The sequence below is a fragment of the Herpailurus yagouaroundi genome, unplaced genomic scaffold (assembly GCF_014898765.1).
Source record: "Herpailurus yagouaroundi ecotype Mexico unplaced genomic scaffold, PumYag 139, whole genome shotgun sequence".
In the NCBI taxonomy this organism is placed as follows: Eukaryota; Metazoa; Chordata; class Mammalia; order Carnivora; family Felidae; genus Herpailurus; species Herpailurus yagouaroundi.
In genome coordinates, this window is record NW_024412394.1 from 83,891,552 (window position 1) to 83,916,545 (window position 24,994).

Genomic DNA, 24,994 nt, shown 5'->3' on the forward strand with positions numbered 1-24,994 from the left:
TTCCTTCCTTCCTTCCTTCCTTCCTTCCTTCCTTCCTTCCTTCCTTCTTCCTTCCTTCCTTCCTTCCTTCCTTCCTTCCTTCCTTCCTTCTTTATTTTATATATTGAATTCAGCTGTTCTCTCTTATTTTTTGTTTTGGATTATTTTTAGTTTGTATATTATACACTTCTTATATGTCAATGATTTAAGGAGTCAATTGGTTTTATGAAGTTTTGTCATCTTGCCCACCAAAAATACATACAGAAATGAAACAGCTGTATCTAGGGAGAATACCACCATAACCACTGGTTACTTTGGTATTTGGTACTATATTTCTAAAAATGAAAAGTTCTAAAACATTTCCTTATTTGAAGATTTAGGTATTATCCTTTTATTCATGACCATAGAAAATTACCATCTCATTCCCCTTACCCTCACTCCACAAAAATTCTTCCTACTTCTCACTTTCTCTGTATAATTGTTTAGTGGTTTGGGTTAGGTCTGTGTTCGATGGTTACACTATTTTGACTATTAATTACTATTCACATCACATGTACTTAACTGATAGTATTTCTTTTTTCTTGTTATCTTATTCCCTTTAGAGTTGATCCTTTTTCTATTGTACCCAACACTAATTACTTCAAATTGCCAAACCAAGGAAGTTTCTTCTCAAGATGTTCAAAAGCATCCAGGATTATATCAATTTCTTCTTCTTGAAGAGGTTTCCTTCAGAACTGTTGACTTGCTCTACTCTGCCTAGGTGGTCAGATATGATTCTTAGGTCTCTAATAACTGTACTGGATTCCTTTTATCTCTTGTGTGTGTGTGTGTGTGTATGTGTGTGTGTGTGTGTGTGTGTGTGTGTGTTGAATCACCCATTTCCAGTTTCCCACATCTATTTCCTGGATTACTTTGTTTGTTAGGACTTATACACCAGTCAATTCAGAACTGTTGTTGTATGAGAAATTATTTGCATTCTTAAAATACTCTTATTATATCATGAGTTTTGACTGAGGCTTTGGGCAATTACAGAGATCTAGGCTGGTAATACTTAAGATATTTGAAAGCATATCTCCATTAAATTTTAGCTTCACTTTTGCTGTTGAAAGTCTACAATTTACTAGGTGTGTTGTCCTGTATTTTGTTTAGTTTTTTTCCACAAGAATGTAGCACAGTTGATAACTATTAAACCTCAATGTCATATAGCAGTGTTTATTCTTCACATGTTTGAGATTCAGCTGGCAGGTCTGCTGATTTTTTCTGGGCTCACATCATATTATTAGATTTTGATCAGCATCACAGGGATGAATGGAGAAGCTCTGCTCCGCTCCACGCGTGTCTTGTTCTCCAGCACGCAAACTTGAGTGTTTCCCATAGTGATGGCAGAATGGCAAAAGAGAGGAACCAACTTGCGAAAACGTATTGCAAAACTTATACTGTCAAGTTGATTAATATCTTATTGGCCAAACCAAATCCTTTGACTGAGCTGGAGTCAGAGAGTGATGCTTCTTTCCTTCCCACCTCCTCCCAATGTAGCAGAGAAGGGGCACTGGAAAAATATACCAAAAAGCAGAGATGAAGAGTTTTGAAAAATTGGGGCCATGTTCACAATCTATTATACACTGGGGCACTTCCTTCAAATCTCATGTGTTACTTTTTTAGGCAAAAGAATATATTAGGGTTTTTATATACATGAAACAATACTGACCTCTGTATTGTCTACATATACTCAAAACTCTGTGGTCTTGAATCCTAAGATTGGCTGGTGCATGCATATCTGTATTTTAAATGAAAATGGGCCTTTTAAGGTGTATTTTAATTTTTTTACTTCACTACATCTTAACTGACTTCTTAGATAAATTGTCCAATACCACATTCAATTGTATCATTTGAAAGGCTTCCACTTAATTTCACTTCTGCTTATATGCCTCTGTGTCTTGAATTGGTACCCTCACCTCCTTCCTAGTGTTTCTGACTCCTGTGCAGTTTATTTAATCCACTGTTCCTAGGGCTTTGTGGCCACTGCTCAAAATCTTTATGGATTTATACTTATTTTTATCCTTATTTCACAGTCAGGTGTCATGTGAGTAAAAGTAGTCACCTGCAAATCCAAACCAAGATCTTCTTTCACCAAGGATGCACTGAACCCACTCTTCTACTTTTGGGTGTTGGAGACAGAGAGGAGCCCATGAGCATGGGAGCCACATACAGGAAATTTTCTCCTCTGGGTTATGTTATGGTTTACTGAACATTGACAAACATAATGCAAGCATTATCTATTTAATGGTCCTTACATATGTGCTGTGGAAACAGAGAAATTAGAGAATAGTTTAATGGGAAAATAGCTTTCAAATAAATGAATGAAATGGTGCTTTGGGACTACACAGGAGGAGGAAACTTTGTGAAGGAGGTGAAATCTAATGTGATTTGAAAGAGAATGTAGGTGTAGACAGGTGTAGACAACAAAGCAAGGAATAGACAGGGGGAATGATTCTGTTAAAAGAACAAAGTTCAAGTTGTTCACTATACTTAGACAGCTATTGAGGACGGGAGCCTTGAGTTAAAACTATTTACTACCCTCTTAACTTTTCTACTGTAATAATGTGTTCCCCAATTAGGTGAGAGAGTTTGGCTTCCTAGCATACTTTCTCCAGTAGGAGAAAAATCCATGTATTTAGACAATCAGACGTCACCTTTTCTAGGATGCTCAATGTTTCAGGGGCCTCCTCATTTCAGGAAATCAATAGTGTTGCAAAAGAATCTCAGTCTAGCAAACTTTTTATTTTTATCTGCACATTTCTAAAGAGTATTACTTAGTCATGATCTAACATCTATCTGATCACTATATGATATTCAATTATAAGTGTAAAATGTTTGGTTAAAAGAGATAAAAATTCAAAATAAAATACAAACAATTGATGAAATGGTCCTTTGCAAGTTCAAAATTTTAATTACCTATATTCATATCTTCAAAGGTAGGAGCTCAAAACATCACATTCTAAATTTTTTATGTTTATTTATATGAGAGAGAGAGAGAGAGAGAGAGAGAGAGAGAAAATGAGCAGGGGAGGGGCAGAGAGAGACAGAGACAGACTCTGAAGCAGGCTCCAGGCTTTGAGCTGTCAGTACAGAGTCTGACGTGGGGCTCGAACTCACAAGCCGTGAGATCATGACCTGAACTGAAGTCGGATGCTTAACTAACTGAGCCACCCAGGTGCCCCAAGCCATCACATTCTAAAACTAAGAACTACATTATCAGTTTATTGGCAGAAGATGATCTTTAGTCAAATTATGGAAAGAGCCCAAATTTGCACTGACTGATTAATGGATAAAGAAGATGTGGCATACACACACACACACACACACACACACACACACACACGCACATACAACAGAATATTAGTCATAAAAAAGAATGAAATCTTGCCACTTACAAAGACACGGATGGAGCTACAACATATTATGCTAAACAAAATAAGTCAGTCAAAGAAAGACAAATACCATATGATTTCACTCATATGTGGAGTTTAAGAAACAAAACAGGTGAACATAGGGGAAAGGGAAAAAAAGAGAGGGAAGCAAACCATAAGAGACTCCTAACTATGGAGAACAAATGAGGGTTGCTGGAGAAGAGGTGGGTGGGAGGTGGGCTAAATGGATGATGGGTATTAAGGACGGCACTTGTGATGAGCACTGGGTGTTATATGTGAGTGATGAATCACTAAATTCTACTCCTGAAACCAATATTACACTATATGTTAACTAATCAGAATTTAAATAAAAACTTAAAACCAGAAAAAAAAACAATGAGGCTGAAATTCTGAGTGGACTAATTATAATTGTACATGTTTCCACTTGTCTCTTAGGCTGGAGTATTATTCTAAACCAGAAGCAGACTTTGGAAGAAATTGGTGTGTGGCTGTGGAATACTTGGCTGCATCCCTCTTTCCTACAACTTTGATTATTACACATGAATTCCAGAAAGGCCTGCCACCACGGATGCTTGTTAACGGGGATAGAGCCCCTTTCATCAGCGACTTTACTGACTTTCAAAACACTGTCCTGCTTGTTCTAAGTTTTCTTCCCAGATTGGATAACTCTTCAGGTAAGGCCCTTAAAAACAAAAGCTTGAAGAAAACTAATATTTTCATTGAATAAAGGAAGATATAATGATTTTATCAGATATAAATGTCGTTATAACACATACTCTTAAAGAAAGTCATGATTACCTACGGGTGTCCATTCCACACTTTTTGGTCCTTCCAATCAAGGACTGTCTTTTCTTATGCATCTTTATTGACTCATAAGGCCACCAGGCTACTTCAAGTCCACTTTTCATCTACAAACCGAGATACATTCCTTTGCTGCTGTTGTGATAGTATTCCCTTTTTAAAACCCTTATATGTTGGTCTTTTTATTTTTATTTTTAATTTTTTTAATGTTCATTTATTTTTGAGAGAAAGAGAGAGACAGAGAGACACAGCATGAACAGGGGAGGGGCACAAAGAGAGGAAGACACAGAATATGAAGCAGACTCTAGGCTCTGAGCTGTCAGCACAGAGCCTGTCACGGGGCTCGAACTCACAAGCCATGAGATCATGACTTGAGTCATGTCCTAAGTCGGACACTTAACCGACTGAGCCAAGTTGGATGCTTAACCAATTTAGTCACCCAGGCGCTCCTGGTCTTTTCTTTCTTTCTTCTTTCTTTTTCTTTCTTTCTTTCTTTTTCTTTCTTTCTTTCTTTCTTTCTTTCTTTCTTTCTTTCTCTCTTTCTTTCTTTCTTTTGAAATATTTTTAAAAGTTTATTTATTTACTTTTGAGAGAGAGAGAGAGAGAGAGAGAAAACGAGAACGGGGGAGGGACAAGGAGAGAGGGAGACACAGAATGCGAAGCAGGCTCCAGGCTCTGAGCTGTCAGCACAGAGCCCAATGCAGGGCTGCAACCCACCAACCATGAGATCATGACCTGAGCTGAAGTCGGACTCTCAACCCACTGAGCCACCCAAGTGCTTCTGTTGCTCTTAAATTTAGAAAAACAAATCTCAAAAGAAAATCTTCAGTGATTTAATGGGAAAAACTAGCAAATTGACTTATGTGAGCTCTCTTCATCTGGCCTTACCAGTCACAGATGAGGTATTCTGCTGCAGCTCCTCAGCTATAGGGTCTCCTATCAAAGCAAAAAATAGAAAGAATCCATAATTATACATTTGAATAACCACATCATCTCAATTTCGCAGATATGCTCTTATGCAGTGAACCAAGCTTAAAACATAATTAAAACATTACTAGCTTTAAATCCCTTCAAAGAATCTGAAAGATATAAAAGCAGAGTAAACATAAATACATGAAATATATGTTTTTGAAAACTTACTTGCATTAGTTAGAGTAAAAAATAAACCCAAACATTTAAGGAAGGCCTTCATGCAATTGCAGTTTCTTCTTGCTGCAGTAATGTTTCCTGCAATATTCTCAGCAATGGTAGCTTCCCTTTACACAATCAGTAGAGGACTAAGGCTCCTTCCATCTGTGGTTGTTCCAATCCCAGCCTTCTATGTCATTTACACCCCATCAGTAGCAAGATGCTATAGTGTTTGGAGAAGCAAGTGGGATAGGGAATTAAACTGTTGTCCAAGAACTAAGCACCATGAAAGGAGAAGCATGAATTTTGGTAGTCACCTGCCCATCTCTGCCAAAGTATCAGATGGTAAAATTGCATTGTAGATCTGGGTTGTATAAACTGGATCTCTCCTCTTAAGATGTACAAGGCAAAGAACTGAGTGGGGGAGTTGGTAGTTATTTAATTTAAAGCTTGAAAGTACCACACTACAAGATTTTATTCCAAGATTCGGTTTTACTGAAATTTGGCTTTGGATAGATCAGGCAGTTTTGAATTGCTTTCATAAGAAAGAAATGTTAAAAACTACTGGTGAAAAATTGGTGAGCATTCATAGTATAATTGCATAGATGTTGTATAACAAGGCATTCACTATCATCTAGTCGTCCTTGCTCTCCATGCTCCCAGTGAACCTCAGCATTAGTGAAAAACAAATTCAACAATAAGCATTTTAAATTCATCTTCAATAGAAATATATGTATACATTTGCAGTAAAGTTTCAAAGTGTCATTTAGCTACTTTTTAGTCTCCAAAAGTGTTTGCTTTGCTACAAGAAACCTTACCAAAATTCATTAATATTTTTTAAGTTTATTTATTTATTTTGAGAAAGACAGAGTGCGTGCATAGGCATGCCTGCGCATGCACATGGGCTGGGGAGTGACAGAGACAGAGAGGGAGACAGAGAACCCCAAGCAGGCTCTGCACTGTCGCAGCAGAGTCAGACATGGGACTTGATCTCACAAACTGAACGATGAGATCATGACCTGAGCTGAAATTAAGAGCCAGATGCTTAACTGACTAAACCACCCAGGTCGCCTCATTAAATTTAATCTACAAAATAAAATTAACCTTTTCAGACTTCAATTTAGCTATTTAACACTTTTGCTCATGGTAAGAATTGGCATGGAGTTTTTCAGTTTTAATTATGTAAAATTCTGAACCATCTCTTTGTCTATAGTGGCATAAGTTTTAATCCTTGACTATACATATTCTAAGAGTAAAGCTCATATTAAAGTTGAAAATATTATTAGGTATAAATTAGTAAGAAAAAAAAGCTTGCCTAGATTTTATTACTTTTCCCCCATGGGTGATGTTTAAAATAAGGAATGAAGACTGAATGAAGATTCAAAACTGTCAAACGCTGATGATTCATGTTAATATAATTTAAAATGTTTTAAAAACTTATTAAATTTTAAGATTCAAGGCTGAGGTCAGCCACCCCTTTTGCTGCCTCCAACCTGACCAAGAAGGTCGTTACTCCCCACTCTTCTGCTGCAATGGTCACTACCTCCTCCTTTCTTCAAATGAGGACAATTGGTGGCTGAAGTATGATGTACAAAGAGGGGGGAAGAAATGAGCTTGGGCATCTCTGAAGCTTCAGTGCAGATGATGACATAGGAGGCTCCTGAACTTACCTCCTTTCATGGATACACCCAATCTACAACTACATACAGAACAATTCACCTGACAGAAATCCAGAAGCTAGCTAAGTGACTCTTACCCTTTGAAAAAATGAGAGAAAAATCCACAATGAAGCAAGAAAGAGAGGCTGAGACACAATTTTGCCATGAACCCCAGCCTTGGTGAGGTGACACACAATCGGGAGGGATCTCACAACTCCCAGCTTCTCCTTAAGGAGTGCTGGCTTTGGAATCCCACATCTAGCACATCAATGTCTAAGACTTCCATGTGAGAGAGATGGGTGCCCAAAGCATCTAGCTTTGAAAGCCAACAGGGCTTGTATCCACAAGATCCAGGAGGCTATAGCCAAGTAAGAGACAGTTCTTAAAGGGCTTGTGCAGACTCACTGTGGCAAATTCCCAAGAGTGCAGAGCAGATGAAGCAAACTGAAACATACCCAATCTTTTCATGAAAGAGGCTTATTTATTCATTTTAATAGCTATGAACTGAGGGGCAGTCATCTAATTTAATACTACAATACTCTCTAGAAACCGAGGGCATGGTAGGTGCACTGTTGTCACTCTCTCTCTCTGTCTCATTTCAAGGTGGAGATATCTCCTGGAAAGAAATTGTGCACACCTATGGTGTCATGTTTTCTTCAGTTGTCCTCCAGAGGGTACCCCTTGATGTGTGGCTCTGATGGCCGATAGGGCTTAAATTCATGGGTTCTGTAGGACTGTAGCAAACAAAAGCTGCTACCTGAGGATCTAGTTTAAAATCATCTGGCATCTAGGTGCTGACTGAGTTCTGCCTCTTTGGGACACTGACAGGTCTTGGCACATCTTCAACTACTAGGGGCCATTAAGAACAAAGAAAGCTGCTTGGACAATCACAAAGGATTGAGAGACAACCAAGAGTGAGGGCAGAGTTGAATAAGATTTATCTTTTACACAGAGGCCACTTTTTCAAAACTGGAAGAGGTGACTATTTTATCTAATCCACAGAAACCATCACAGAAAGGCAAGGAAAATGAAGAAACAGAGGAGTATGTTCCAAACAAAATAACAACATAAAACTTCATAAAGAGACTTTAATAAAATGGAGATAAGTGATTTTCCTGGTAAAGAGTTCAAAATAATGGTCATAAAGATGCTCTCTGGTGTCAGGAAAAGAATTCATGAACAAAATAAAAATTTCAACAAGGAAATATAAAATATAAGAAAGTACCAAACGGACATCATTGACCTGGAAAATATAATAACAGAGCTAAAAAATTAATAGAGAGATTCAACTGCAGTCTGGATGAACTGGAAGACAGAATCAGGAACTTGAGTACAAGGCAGTGGATTTTATCCAATGAGAAGAGCAAAAAGAAAGAAGAATGAAAAATGATGAAGATAGCTTAAAAATATTTATGGCACAACATCAAGTGGACCAATCTTTGTGTTACAAGGTCTGAGAAAATAGAAGATAGAGAGAAAGGGAAGAAAACTTATCTGCATAGCCAAAGCAATCTTGTAAAAGAAGAATAAAGGTGGAGGCATATCCCGTACAGAATTCAAGCTATATTTTAAAGCTGTAGTTAGCAAAACAGAAGAGTACTGGTATAAAGACCGACATATAGATCAATGGAGCAGAATAGAGAGCCCAGAAATAAACCCATACATATATGATCAGTTAATTTACAACAAAGGAGCCAAGAATATGTAACAGTGAAAGGACATTCTCTTAAACAAGTGGCTGAGAAAACTGGACAGCCACCTGCAAAAGAATGAAATTGGACAATTATCTTACACCATATGCAAATGAATGAAAAATTAATTATGTTGTACACCCACAACTAATACAATGTTATATGCCAATTATATCTCAATTTTAAAAACTTACTAAACTTCAAATCTGATAATCTATTGCATTAAACTAAAAGTACACAATGGGTGTGATATAAAGTTAAGAGGTTAACATGTAGAAAGGAACTCCTATGTATTAAACACCCACCATGTGCCTGAAATTGTGTCAGGTGCTTTTTTTCATTACCATATATAAATATCACTACAATACTTTCACAAAAATATTATTGCCAAGACTGGGGTTGAGCACTGGCATTCGTCCTTGAAGAGACCCTGTTGCTATGGACCTGGTCCTCCAGAGTGGAGCAGAGGGACAAACATGAATGTTGGAGTTGCCCACAGTGAGGTGGATGCAAGTACCTGTATAATGAACAGCCAGGGCATGTGGCCGACATACGCATTGGGAGCTGGCTTGCTTCACATTGTCGTCCTCAGTATTCCCTTCTTCATTGTTTCTGTTGTTTGCACCTTAACAAATATTATACATACTCTCAGGATGTATGGGTTTTTTGGATGCAGTAAAAAGAGTGCCTTTTGAAATCCCGACAAAGGTAAAAGCAAGGTGTTCCCTGATTCGTTGGAAACACCTGGACTGTGGAGTGCAATTTAAACCTTCACAGAAGTTTCGCATGGTTTTTTTCAATAATTCTATATTATCTGGCAAGTCTCTGTCAATGTATGATCCAACTCACTTCATCCTAAACACAGCCTCTCTCCTGAGTTGCTGATTCCAAGAATGCCAAAGTTACACGGTGTTTGGATCTTTGGAATTAATGAGTATTGAAATGTTTTGAAACAGAACAAAAATTTTTAGAGCTACTGAGTTTTCTGTAAGGAAGGAATGGTTAGTAAATTGCACTGTTTCTGTGATAATGTGAAATCGAAGATTTTTATATTGTAGGGCTGGTTGGTGTTCTTTCGTGTACTGTTATAAAGTGCAGATTTTTACTGGAAGAGGCCTCTGTTGAATGCATCTGGGATCTTTCTGAAGAGAAGCTTTATAGTCAGGCTGGGCAGGCCCAGCTTATAAATTAAATGGCTATAAAGTGACGGTGTACTAGATAAATTCAAGGAAATGTGAGATTTATAAGAAACTAAGACCAAGTTAGTTTATAATGAATGGGATTATGTTAGAAGAAGAAAATTTCCAACCATTTACACATGGGCAATATAGGTAAACTTACATGTAAACCAGAATCATCCCTTTACAAGTTTATTATAGATTGATTTCATTACCATACATATTCCCCTTTTATTATCTAAGAGGAAATGTATTCCCTTGTTTTATGCAATCCCTGCCTTTGTTGGTTTTGCTGGCTCAACATTGTATTGATAGAGGAGGTCATTTTTACATTTATTAAGTTACCGAGTTCATGAAGATCACTTCCGTGACTGGCATTAGAAGACACCAGGCATCTTATGAACAGCCTCCGAATCCACCTTCTAATTTTGGAGCAAAGTGGATTTTGCTGCTTTTCCAGACACAAGGTTGCTAAACCAGGTAGGAAAACAATTTATTTCATTCAGTTAAAGTATATGGTAATTTAAAGGCCTCTGCTTATTTGGTTGATCAATTGAATTGTTAAAGTCTGCCATTTTTTTAGAAAAGGAAATAAAATGAACAACTATGTAGCAGACTGTGGTCTGGCAGAAACCATTTCTTCAGAAACAGCACCAAAGTAAATAATTGGAGTCTTTTATAGCAGGTCCCCAGTAAAAGAAAACATCTTTTCTTAGTCCTTCCTGCTTTCAACCTCTGTATTTTTCCTATTAATATTTGCCGTTCCCCATATGGGTCTTGGTGTAGGTAAGCCAAAGTGGTAACTATTTCCAAAGCCGCAATCATGTTGAATTCTTCACTTAGAGAAGCTTCTCATAGTTGTTGACATTAACTCTAAGAAATAACTACAGATTTTGAGAAGTAAGTATTTATTTACTTAGAGAAGTAAATATGTCAAAAAAACAAATTCTGATCTGAGATGAAACGGAAAAACCTAGTAACATTTGTAAACAAACACCAAAGAGAGTTTATAGACCAACTTAAAAATCTGTTTCAATAGGCTGACTTTTGGGGGTAATTATCATTGTTTTTTATTTCAACAGTGTTGAGTTTAGAAACCAGTTGTATGATAATGCCTTTGTATCTTTGTCTTTTCCCATGCATTTTTAAGTAACCAGAATCTATATTTTAATAACATTTTTCTGTGGTGTCAAAAAACATTATTGCCAATATTTTGCCAGTAAAGAAACAGAGGTTTTGTAAGTTTAAATAATTCACTAGTTGGTAAATGAGACAGTAAATTTGCATTCTGGCACATTATTTTAAAGCCTGTGCTCTTTCTCCTTAACACATCATCCTCCTATATACTGAAATCTATACTCTAGATAAGGCTGAAATCTAGCATCAGCCCTTTGCTTTCTTGTTGGGTGTGTTGACTGACTCAATATTAATCAAATCTGAAGATTTCAAAGTAGCCCAATTTCCTCACTAGTTTAAATAGAAAAAAAAAAAAAAAAAGAAAAAAGCTATCCCTGGGTCTTGAGACAGCTCTAGCCAGCTGAGAAACATGAACCAAATGCTCTCACCCACCAATCAAGTAACATGCTCCATCTCCGTGGAAACGAGAAAAAGATGTTTCTGAGAATAGCTCTTCACAGAAATTAAGCATTATCCTCCCTCCCATCACCAAAGAGTGTAGGAAGAAAATAGAGGTAGACCTGGGACCAAGTACTCAGGACACTTTCAAACCACTACCTCTCATATGTTAACAGATATAACTTGAAATATTTCTTCTCTTCAAAAATTGTTTTTAAAATGCTAACTTATTTTTTCTCTATTGAAAAAGCATTTTAATTGCTGTGACTTTTACTAATTTATTTTAAAGTGTGTACAATATATTCAAATTAAAAAGTCTAAAAGTCTAAGTGTATCAACACATTAAATAAAAATAAAAGTCATCTTGTTCACCACTTCATTTATATATCTTGGCCCTTTGCCCAATTTTCAGAGGTGGTGCAATTTCTGGAATTCATTTATATATAAAACAATATGAATAAATAAAACTTGTGTTGTTTGCACAAATGAAATCAAACTGCTCTGCCCTACCCTTTTTTTTTTTTTTTAAGTTTTTTGAGAGAGAGAGAGAGTGGGAAGGGCAGCAAAAGAGGGGGAGAGAGAGAGACAGAGAGAGAGAGAGAATCCCAAGCAGGCTCCTCGCTGTCTGTACTGAGCCCCATGAGGGGCTCGAACTCAAGAGCCCTGAGATTATGACCTGAGCCAAAATCAAGGGTCAGAAGCTTAAACTGAATGAGCCACCCGGGTGCCCCTGCACTATGTTTTTTACTAAAAAATTTTCTTGAAGCTCTTTGATATCAGGACATATTGATCCAAACATTCTGTTTAAAGGATATGTAATGTTTCATTTAATTAATTAACTATAACTCTAGGCTTTATTTTCTGTTATAAGCTATTGACAATAATGCAACAATGGCATGATATGTATATTTTTCTTGGTATAATTTATGATTTTACCAATAAATTTGTAGAGAGAAAATGAACTAAAATCAATGAGTCATATATTGTTCAGTGGCACTTAAAATAATTTTCAGGAGTTTACATTTTTGTCACAAAACTGAATAACATTTCTTATTTTCTCTAACCCATTGTCTTATAGCAATTTCTATAACTTATGTTAGCTTGTTATGTAGAAAATGCTACTTCACTGTTGCAAAGTTCAACTCTTTTAACATGTTTGTGTACTTTTCCTAGTTTTCTGATTATTTACATTTTTTATTGATTTTTATATGAAGAGTTGGTCAATAAGTTGTAAATTTGAAAACTTCATGTGTGTGATTATCATATAATGAGCATATAATTTTTATATGCAAAAATACATAGAATTTTCCTTAAAATAAACATTTCAATAATTGGGGATAAACTTAAATTTACATGTGATAATTTTATATATTTTCCAGGTTTATTGTCATTGACTGGATGGAAATTTTTAATGAAGACACAGGATGCAAGAAAGGAAGTTCTAGAGCTTTTTGAAATAATTCTTCAAATCTTTAATCCAAAATTACGGTATATTCCTAATATTTAATTAATGAACTAAAAATGAACAATTCTAATTTGTTGAGAAACAGTAATTTCAAAATTTTAATGTGATCATAACCATACAGTTTTCTTATTTCTGATATTTTTGATTTGTGCTCCTTTGTTAGGATTTTATCTATGAATTCTAACTTTAAATTTAAATTAATGCAGGGCACTTGGGTAGCTCAGTCGGTTAAGCGTCCGACTTCGGCTCAGGTCATGATCTCAGGGTCTGTGAGTTTGAGCCCCGAGTCGGGCTTTGTGCTGACAGCTCAGAGCCTGGAGCCTGTTTCAGATTCTGTGTCTCCCTCTCTCTCTGCCGCTCCCCCACTTGCGCTCTGTCTCCCTCTGACTCAAAAATAAATCAACATTAAAAAAAAAATAAATAAATAAAATAATTTAAATTAATGCTATGATGATTGTGCTCAATTAACAATTCTTGATTTTTAAATGTATCAATACTTAAAATATTTTGGCTGTAAAGAAAATTATATTAAGGAATCATAAATCACTGTGAATCAATAAACAGACATTAAATTTATATGCCTCTTTTGTTGTTATCCTATGTAACCCAATTTCATGAAATTTAGAGCAATATGTCTTGCTGATTTATGACCAAAATCCAGAACATTTTAAAATTAAATACTGACAGTCAGCTAATATTTTTAAAACTCATTAAACGGAACTGGCAGAATATGTACCCGGTTTGTCATTTTTGTGTGTGTGTTTTCATTGACTACAATTTTATAGCAATTACACATTAAGTTTCCCCTCCTTTGATCCTCGCTTGATAATGATTGCTTAAGGGTCAAGTTTATCCCTGTTGCTCTCTTCTAGGAGAGACACTACTCTGGTCCGGAGGCGGTGACTTCCGGTGGTTTCCAGGGCTATACGGAAGCTTGCATGTGCAGGTTTCCCAGGGCCTCATCCACACACTAGATCCACCCTCTGACTGCGGCAAATAGAAACGCTTATTACCTTTGCTCTCTTTCTGATGTAAGTAATGTCCACATCATGACTGGAGGGATCTTTCCATTATAAGTCAGATCATGTTTCTCCTCTGCTCAAGCTTGAAATTGCTTGCTGCCTCTCCCAGAGCAAAACCCACATGTGGCTCACACAGCCCAGCCAGCAGGATCTGGATTCCTCACTCCCTCTGCTCAGCTCTCCTTCCACTCTCCCCTTTCATACCTGCCTCCTTGCTCTTCCTCAGACGCTACAAGCACACCCATGACTTATGATTTTTGGAGCATTGTTTCCCTTCTGTAAAGAACGTTCTTCCCCCAAATCACTGCCTGCTTCACCTCTACACTTCCTGCTGGTCTTTTTCCAATGTTAGAATAGTCTCAGACTTCTTTGTATAAATTTGTGCCCACTCAACAATCTCTATTTTTTTTTAATCCTGCTTAATTTTTTTCTTCCTATCACTCATCTCCACCCATCAAATGTTGTATAAGTTTCTTTGTTTCTTGCCTGCCTTCCTATGTTGGTGTGGGAGCTCCATGATAGTACAGCTTTATTTTCTATACTGCTGCATCCCTGGGACCCAGGAGAGCAGTTTTAGTAAGCACTCAAATATAGTGTGATTTGGATGAATAAATGAAAAAAAACAATGGTTTAAAAAATAAGAAGGAATTGGTGGAGGTTTCAAGTGCCAAAACAGAGTTTTGTTTTAATATGAAAGCCACAGGCGTATACTATGGATACTTGAAGGAAAGGGTAGAAATTACCTGACAGTCAAAGAGCATAATAAATTTCGGGAAGACAAAATCAGAATAAGCCAGGAACTGCTGCTATCCAATCTGATCACTGGGAGGTAGTTTAGGAAAATAGTTATGAAAATAAAGAAAAAGTAGTAAAACTAAATGTGACAAAAAGTAAATTGGCTGAATTAACATGGGTGGAGGAACATAGCATTTCATAGACACTCTTAATACTGTGATCTTTTGAGAAGTAGAAAGCATTGGGGCCATTCCCACAGAGGGAGAAGTTGGGAAGTCAAGCTTTTTTGCATTAAGTGACACTGCTGTTTGGGGGTGGGGGTGGGGGGGGGTCATGTCTCCAGGGTAAGCAGGGTTGTGATATTCTTGGATTGGGGACACCAGGGGAAACCTGCAGACCTGCAATAACCCCCACAATAGGTGAATGAATAGAAAATTTTTCAGTAATAAAAAACTGTCCTTTCCAAACCATGTTTTTATTTTTTATGTTCTATATTATTCCTACACATATCAACTAGCTGTAATTTGATCTGCATAGTGATTAGTAAAGGAATGATTCCATACTGTTCCAAATTAGCTTTGGAACATACTTAGGGTATGTTTCTTCTGTTTCTAAAGGAGGCATAAAACTAATAAATGAGTCCCCAGTTTCTGTCTGGCCCTATGCCCCAGTCATGTCCCCATTTTAGGATTCTGCTTTGATAGGCAACACATTGGTATAGTGAAATCTCAAGATCCTACATTATGTCCATTGAGACAAAATAAGGAGGGAGAGAGGGAGAACCACAGGAAGAGATCTTCTGAATTGGGTTATTGCTCTAGGATTTCGCACTAGAACCAAGGGTCCTGAAATCCCTTTAGTCTTGAATTTCTGAGTATACATATCTGGGAAATGTTATGTTTAATTGATTGGTGTTCAGGGATTGAATCAGGACCTTTATAAATTAATAAAGTGAAGTCATACCACTCACCTAATGTCTAAAACTAATGAAATTACAGGTGGCAGAATGTTCGGAGTGCTTAGCCTTGCAGGCTTAGGACTGAAATGACACACCTATTTGTAAAGTGCTTGGCATTTCCGGGGGTCGTGTATCCCTTCAACGATCAAACTCGTCCTAATGAACCATAAGCTTTGACCATATTAAGCCCTTGTTTTATCTTCTGGGTTGTCTTTTGCTATTACACCCACATACTGTGAGGATTAAACCCGAACAGATTATGGGGTAACAACTTAAACTTCTTGGCTACGCTTAGGACAGAAAGAGTGACCATCTGGATTAGTAAGGATTCCTTTGGTTAAAGTGACAAAATTCCAAGTCAAACAAGCCAGGGCAAAAAGCGAGCTTCGTGGAGGGACACCTTGTTGTCAAATGTGATTAAAGAAATGTTGTTAATCAATTCTTGGGACAGGAACACTGCCAGGACTCCCTGTCCTAGCCTCTTATATCTTCTTCTCCGTTTTTAAGTTTCATTTTTTGTTTCCAATTAGAGACTCTGGCTTCTTGCTCTGCTTGCTGTTGCTGCCCCTTCTCCCAGGAGGTGCTGGCTGGCTTTTCCTAATTCTAATTTGAAAAAAGGCCCAAGGAAGGACACTGAGTTACTCTTTTTAGGTCATGGGCCTACCCTTGGTGTATTCAGCCAAGGCAAAGAGGCCACCATGCTATGACTGACCCAGCCTGAGGCTGGAGCCTAATCCTGAATGAGTTAATATCACAGGAAGTTGGGGGGGGGGGCTTGGGGGTCGGATCTGAAATAACATAACCACTCCCATTCAAACCATGTGGCCTAATTGGAAAGGGAGGCAGCTCTATCGAGGAGGAGAATGTTGAAGATAAAGTGCTGGCAAATGAACCATGTGACTACAGCCTGTATGTGGAGACATTTCAAGGAAAATGAGAAGGCCTTACTCTTTCTCTAACATTGATGTCCTATGTGTTTGGCTTTTTGAGATTCCATACTAGGGATCCATGCATTTCTTTGATTAAAGGCAGTGTCCATATTAAAAACAAACAAACAAACAAACAACTATTCTTGGAGGACTGTGCAGCTACTCATAGTGTCCTGCCTAAGAGTTATCCTCTTCCACCCATTTTCCTCGCAGACAGAACCGGCCTCTCTCCATAGGAACTGAAGACGTCCCTGAACCTATCACCATTTTGGTACATGGTAGGCACTTAATAAATGTGAATGGAGACTGAATGCATAAAGAGCCCCAGCACAGCCCACTGAGAAGCTGTGGACTGGAGGTTAATGTCATGCAGATAATAGTTCAAGTCTTGGTTCTGATCTTGGGAAAGTTAAAATGTGGAAAATATACACATATACTCACATTTTATATATAAGTATCTGGTAGAGTGTCTGGAAAATAATAGTAACTAACCTACAAAGTGTCAAGCACTTTTCTAAATGCTGACATCTATTTGCTCACCTAAACATCGCAACAACTCTTCTGAGCTAGGTAGGTACACTAATTATTTGCATTTCACAGATGAGAAAACTGAGGACAGGGCGGGTAAGTGACTTGTCTAAGGCCACTCAGCTAATAGGACACTATTTGACCAGTGTTTATGGAAGTGATTAAATAAATATTAATTATGATTTGACTTGAAATCATTAAGATGCCATTTGTACAGAATCTAAAACAGTGAACAGAAAAAAAGAGAGAGAATATATTATATTAAGGTTATATTGTGCCATCTAGTAATAATCAAGAGAATTTTATCATTGCACATATTTCACCCTATGTAATAACTAAGGATGTTTTATTTTGCTTCATGCAATCTTTAAACAGGCCTCATAAATTGGCAATATGTTTATAATTACAAATTTACATATTTTATGGGACCAGTAAGAAAATAGCCCACATTTAAAGGGTCATTCCAATTAATATTCAAGTTTTCAGTGCTGATGTTGATAATAACTTTAAAATTTAACAAACACTGGTACACATTCTCTTGCAGAAAATAGGCATTCTATTCTCAGATGCAGTATAAAATGAGCCAGATTTCAAGGTCTGTAACAGTTTTGTTGGTCTGTGAGCCTTCTTTCTGGGAAATAAATAGTTGCTACTAAGGATAAAGTAAAAAGAAGATAAGTGGTTGGTGCCCTTCCCGAGGATGTGCCCACATATCCCACAGCACACTAGAACTGCCCTGCAGTTTGCATGCAGCTAGATTAAGAGAGAGGGAGCCAGAGGGCACAGAGCTGGCCAGTCAACCTGGTTCTGAATCCACCTGTCCACTCTGGTCCCACCATTTTGCTACCATGCGGCCCTACTGTTCTCTTTTGTAATTGTGTAATTTCTAACAGCAGGATAATAGCATTTATCATTTCTACACAGTGCAGCACAATTTTAATGTGATATCAGACAGCTTCGTATAAAAAATGTTTGATTTGAGTATTTTTATTTATTTATTTATTTTATTTTTTATTTTTTTTAATTTACATCCAAATTAGTTAGCATACAGTGCAACAATGATTTCAGGAGTAGATTCCTTAGTGCCCCTTACCCATTTAGCTCACCTGCCCTTCCACAACCCCTCCAGTAACGCTCAGTTTGTTCTCCATATTTGTGAGTCTCTTCTGTTTTGTCCCCCTCCCTGTTTTTATATTATTTTTGTTTCCCTTCCCTTATGTTCATCTGTTTTGTCTCTTAAAGTCCTCATATGAGGGAAGTCATATGATTTTTGTCTTTCTCTGACTGACTAATTTCACTTAGCACAATACCCTCCAGTTCCATCCATGTAGTTGCAAACGGCAAGATTTCATTCTTTTTGATTGCTGAGTAATACTCCATTGTGTGTATATATATATATATATATATATATATATATATACCACATCTTTATCCATTCATGCATCGATAGGCATTTGGGCTCTTTCCATACTTTGGCTATTGTTGATAGTGCTACTATAAACATGGGGATGCATGTGTCCCTTCAAAACAGCACACCTGTATCCCTTGGATAAATGCCTAGTAGTGCAATTGCTGGGTCATAGGGTAGTTCTATTTTTAGTTTTTTGAGGAACCTCCATACTGTTTTCCAGAGTGGCTGCACCAGCTTGCATTCCCATGATTTGAGTATCTTTAAACATTATATCTAGCTCAACACCATAGGATGATTTTTAGTAGCAACTTACATTTATATTGCAGAAATATTTCATAACATATGTGATCAATAAATTTGTCCCTGGAGCCATAGACATTTTCCCAGAGCTTTTACATCTATCTCCATGCTCCAGAAGCCTGGAATCTATCTAATATTCATACATTTCCAGTTATTTGATGAGGTCTTTCAAATCTTGATATTGTTAGTAGGGAGAAAAAGAAAACATGAGAAAGTCAATGCCTTGTACGTAATGTTCTTTCTCCTTGAGATAATGATACTTTATGATATGTGGACATATAATTTTATCCTGCCACAGGTGAAAAAGAGGTGCTACTAGCTTGTTCAAAGTAGTCTAATTATCAATTTCTCTATTAAATGCCGGCACAGGTAAACTAAGAGCTAATGAATGCAACTGATTGAGTGGCAACATTTAAAAGTTGAGACATTTTGAATATCAATCTCATTTTTGTCCAAGGAAAGTTGAGTTTTTTTGTAAAGGGGCTTTAAAGTTCTGGGGCTTTGGGACAGAGCCGCCCTCTTTCTCCCCATCAGCCCTTCCACTCACTTCAGTACGACCATGTTTTGCTGTAGAGAATCGGTCTCTGACCCCGGGGGGTTTCACCATCCTAATGCCAGAAGTGCCTGTTGGAAATGTTGGCCAGCTTGTAATCGATTGGATTATTTCTATGCTGCATATGTGTAAAATTGGTTACTTCTACACCACTTCTCTTGGGCAGATGGTTGGAAACTGTCCATATGCAACTGCAGAAGTAAATTCAATAGAACTCAGTACAGATGCTGAAGTATATTCATTGCCTTCAAAAAAGCTGGTGGCTCTTCAGTTAAGATCCATTTTTATTAAGTACAAATCAAAGCCATTCTGTGAAAAAGCTGCTTTCCTGGGTGAAAAGTAGTAACTGTGCCAAAGTTATTGTTCTTTCAAGCAGTCATTCATATCACTGTAATGATCTACATTTCACATTGGGAAGACTCCCTTCTGATACCTGCTTACATCTTTGGTGCAAAAAAAACTGTTCAAAATAAAATAGAGACCCTTAACTGGGAAGAAATGGAAAAAAGCCCATGCATTCCTGAAATAGATGATTTTGAGTTTTGTATCTATATTCCTGGAGGAAGTATCACAAAAATACTCTATACTGAAGGTTGTTTTAAAGAAATCCCAGATGCGGTTCTGTTGAAATTTGTTTCAGAAGAAGACAATATCCTAGATGCATTAATTCTTCAGTATCTTAGTGAATGGCTTCACATAAACCACATTTACAGTGTGATGACCCTACAGCGTCTATCTTGTGGTGGAAAATGCCAAGTTCATGGAGATTTCTCTTTGGAAGTGGTCTTCACCCTAGCTTTTCTGATCTGTTTTCAGTTGTATACCTAATGTCCCAAGACACTTAATATCAACACAACACAACATATAGTTACACAACCATATAGAAAGTTATATTTTCTAAGGACGCATTAGGAAGTAAATCTTTACTTCTCACAGAAACTCTCAAAGAAAATGGATTAACAAAAGGTTGTTTTGCCATGCCCCTATACACAACAAATGTAAGTTTTATACAATTAAATATTTCCTAAGTAAGAAAAAGGAGGGGGCCTTAAAATAGAAAAAATATATATATGTATGACCAATATGTTTTTGACTTGATATAATGTGTGGATGATAATGTCTTTTATTAAATAAATCTGTAATATTGCAGAATCACCTGGTATCCTTGTGGTTGCTTAAAAATGTACCATCTTTTTTTTAGAGAGAGAGAGAGCATGAGTGGAGAAGAAGGGTAGAGGGAGAGAGAAACAGAGAGAGAGACAGACAGAGAGAGAGAAAGAAAGAATCTTACACAGGCTCTACGTTCAATGCTGAATCTGATGTGGGACTCCATCCCTTGACCCCAGGATCATGACTTGAGCCAAAATCAAAAGTTGGACATCAACTGACCGAGCCACCAGGTGCCCCTAAAAATGTACCATCTTAATAAAAATTTTAAAAGTATTTCTTTGAGATATAGAAAGTAGCACTCCTGTAATATCTTCATTTCTACCCTGTTACCTCCTTGAACAGAAATTTGGAGGTGACCAACAAATCATCTGAGATTTATCAGAAATCAATATTCATACATACACACTCAGTCAGGGCTCAACATCTTCAAAAGCCCAAAAGAGTGGCATTTGGTCATATTCTTCTGATTGGGGAAAATACACTGGAGAGCTTTTCTGTATCCAAGCAAGATGTAAGATTCATGATCATCCTCTGGGAATGGTCCCTATCCTTACACACTAAAATGAAGTGAGCACCATTATTTATGAATACTTCATGGCAAGACATGATTTAGCCTGCTCTTGGCAGTGACCAGGAACAGTTCTGAAATTATTTAGGAACACTAGAGACAAGTCAGTTCAGCTGTGGCTGTGTAGGAGCTAAGCAGGTGTATTCAAGGGCTCAGGAGTGTCTGGTCATGTCTACCATACTGTTGGGGTTTTCCTCCACACTCTGTTACAAAGGAATTGTCCTTGCCTGGGTCAGCTGTGCCTGGCCATGTCTCTTACCTGAGCTTAAGATTTAGAAACACAACTGCCTCTGACTCCTCCCCATGAAGACCAATATTTGAAAGGAAAGATTGATTGGGTCTATTGACGATACTGATGAGACCTGGGGCTCTAGCTGAGTTGGGTTTATGATAGAAACCACATAGGCTTCTTTCCAGAGAGTGTCTGTAGGATTATTTGAAGCAGGGAGTTGGGGCAGGGAGAGGATGTGTTCTATTACATCTTAATGCATCTTAATGCACATCTTACATGCAGTGTGGTTTTGGTGTCACCTGTGTGTAAGACCATCCCAAATGAGTAGACTTTCCTGGTGGGTGCCTTTAGGTGAGGGTCCTGATACTAATGAAAGATCCCCTGTGGCTCTTTGAATGGGAAACATCACATAACTGCCTTGTTTTCCACATCCATTTCCCACATTTTCCTCAATACTATGTTTCCTATTGGAAGCCCACAGGGCTTCCACCTTCAGGAAAACTTGGAAACTATACTTTTGTAAACATCTGCCGTAATTCCTGCAGGCACAAACATTTCTATCCCACCCTATTCTCACCTGGGTCTTTTCTTCCACATTAAGTTCCTGGAATCCTTTCTAACTCTGTCTTCTACCAAGATGTGAAAGATTCTTCCTTGTGTACAATAAAGAGACCAGTCTATCAGATAAATTGTGTTTCTCATTCCCAGAGCCTGCAATTAGGGCTTTTGCAACAGGCTGTGGTCCATTTTTCTTATACCTAACTTTTTTCTAGGAACAAGTGTAGGACTAATCTGGGATAAAAAGTTAGCCTTGGGAAATACAATTTAAATCAGAGATAGAGGCAGAGATAATTTTAGCATAACAGCCCTCAGGAATTTTACTAGAAAGAGGTCCTTTTTGGTCCCTACTTTCTCCCCCACTGCTCCACTCATAACTCTAGGTCCTTGGAAATGGATAAAATGGAACACATGACAGTCTGTACCAGGGCAGGTTGAGGGGAAGAGGCGTGCAGAGGAAGCAGAAGAATCAAGGACATATGGAATTAAGGCCAGTGGATCCAGAGAGGAGGTTCTCTGATTCTGTAATAATTACAGTGATAGCGTCCATGTTGAGTAGCCTTAAGACCCAACGTCACAAACCCTTTGGGACCGGGCATGGTTTGTACAGAGTAGAAAAGCACTTCAGATACTCTATCCTTTGTGAAATATATTGATGTTGAAAGTATGCTTCAAACCTGAATCTGAGGATTGTTTTACACATTCCTCTAGACTCCTAGTGTGTGATAAAGAAACAGATTGTTCAATATGGGAGTCTATCTCCCCTCTCTTCCGCAGTTAGTGCATAGACATTATACATACACTTTTATATGACACTCTATCAGTAATGTACCATCCGTCTCCTCTTGGGCTCTTCCTATGCATGCCATGAAGAAGAAAGTTGGATAACTATGTTTCTAACAGGTTTTCTTCAGCCTTACTGCTATGCCACAAGAGACAACTAATAAGTTTATCCGATCCTCTGCTAAACCAGCTCTGGAGCACCTTTGTCTTTATGAAGCCAGACCTCTGGGGAATGCATAATAATATTAATATCCAAGAGATAAATAAATAGAAACATACTTTTAGAAATTTATGAACAACACAAGTTCCTGGAGATACCTTTTGTGTGGTAGTTTCTTCTGACAGCTGACAAACTAGATCTGGCATGATCTTCATAACGACCAGAAATCATTGTGTACCTAAATAATATATTCTACTAGGCTTCTGTACATGGTCCCTGGACCAATATAGCAGCACCATTTTCTAGAACTGCTCCCTTTCTTTGAATCACCTGCAGAACACTGAACTCTTAATTCACTTGCAATAAAAAGAGCCTCGACATACTAAGAACAGTCAATAAATCCTGGATATCAATTGGTTTCCACATCACTTTCCAACTTTACTGCCGTGTTTCACTATTTTATTTTATTTTTTTTTGAGAGAGAGAGAGAGGATGTGCCAGCAGAGGAGAGGCAGGTGGAGAGACAGAATCTTAAGCAGGCTCCATGCTCAGTACGGAGCCCAGACTGACACAGGCTCGATCCGACAATGCTGGGTTCATGACCAGAGCTGAAATCAAGAGTCCAATGTTCATCCAACTGAGCCACCCAGGAGCCCCAGTTTCACTTTTTTTTTTTAATAAAAAAAGAATCTTGACAAGATCATAATAGTTTTCTATCTTTGGTGACATTAATTTCAAAGGGTCTCTATACTTAGAATTGTTCACCAGTATTTATTCTAATATTTCTAGGATTATATATTTTTCAAATTCTCTGAATCATCAAAAATTTGTTTTTTTGAATTGATACATGATTAATGTTGCTGACATAGTGATCTACTGTGATTTTTAGTCATTTAGTCCAACATATTATTGAAAGAGCAAACTGATTTGAAACACCACTTTTATCCTATGCCGAATTGTTTCACATTTTTGGGTCAATTTCTGATCTTTTTCTTTTCCACTTATCTGTTCTTTCACCACTGCTACATTTTTGCTTAGTTTTCTGGTTTTTTTTTCCCTTGGGTTTGCGGGGTTTTTCCCCTCAAATATAGGAAAGCATTGAATTTTCTATTTTAATTCTAGGAAAGAGGGGCTATTTTAAACTCCCTCATCTGTGCTAATGGTTCTTTTATAATCTTAGACCTCCCAGGTAACTGGTCTTATCATTTGTAAAGAATCATAAAGTTCATTCTTTCTTTTCCATATCTATACCCTATTGAATTCCTTCCTTCCTTCCTTCCTTCCTTCCTTCCTTCCTTCCTTTGGCTAAAACTTCCTAAACAATGCTGAATAACAGCAGGCAGTGATATAATCGTATCTTGTTTATATTGTATTCTTCACAGTTTAAATGTATACAGTTAGGGTTTTTTTGCTTTTGTTTCTTCCTTTAAGTAAATATTTGCTATTGGTTTCATTTACTCATATACTTTCTGGGCCAAATGCAAGATAGAAATGATAGCCCATGAACTGTATATCAGCATCTATGCACTTCATTACAATGTGGGTAGGGTGAGCTTGAGAACTCCTTTTCCCTTCTTCCTTTGTGGTAGGGTCCTGCCCTAAAGAAAAGAACAACAACCAAAAACCCCTCAAGGTAACCTAGCTATGCCATATGTGACAACATCCCTCATGACCTTGTAACATGAGACCACTTAATCAGATCGCATGTTTGTGTGTGTTACCATATATGGGGGACAAAGAAGTAAAAAATGTGTAAAAAAACTACCCCACGTGGCGTTCGGGGCTCAGTTCTCAGGTATGAACCCAACTGAGCCTTGCTGGCAGGAATAAAGTTGCTTCCTGGAAAGAAAAGCCTCAGTGCCATGACTCTGTGAGAATCCTACTACACCCTACATCACCTGCCTAGCTTCAGGCTAGCCTTGTCTGCATTCTCTACACCTTGGAGCTTCATTGTGTTTCATTCTGAAAACCAGCCATTGACTCTCCAGGTGGGTTGGTGAACTGCTGGGTGGTTTGCCATTCACCATGTTAAAATCATCAATATCATGTGTTCTAGACATCGCTAGAAGTCATCTTTCTCTGATTTCCCTAATTTTTTTTTCCTTTAGCATTTCAATGAGAATTTAGTGGAAAAGTCTGTTCAACCAACCTCTTGGACCAAAGTTTCTTTTAAACATGAGA

General features: G+C 37.6%; 1 protein-coding gene and 2 pseudogenes across 1 annotated transcript in view; all 3 read left to right on the forward strand.

Moving 5' to 3' along the window:
* The window catches only part of CUNH6orf58 (chromosome unknown C6orf58 homolog), a 14,301-nt gene extending 7,382 nt beyond the window's left edge, over positions 1-6,919 (forward strand). The window contains exons 5-6 of the mRNA XM_040474627.1: positions 3,846-4,084; positions 6,792-6,919. Of these exons, the coding sequence (XP_040330561.1) occupies positions 3,846-4,084; positions 6,792-6,919 (367 nt within the window). The remainder of the gene's footprint in view (positions 1-3,845; positions 4,085-6,791) is intronic.
* A 2,245-nt stretch (positions 6,920-9,164) lies between these two features.
* LOC121029214 (ORM1-like protein 1) lies at positions 9,165-9,629 on the forward strand (annotated as a pseudogene).
* Positions 9,630-10,218: 589 nt separating this feature from the next.
* On the forward strand, positions 10,219-20,187 carry LOC121030099 (proteasome assembly chaperone 2-like; annotated as a pseudogene).
* The last annotated feature ends 4,807 nt before the right edge of the window (positions 20,188-24,994 follow it).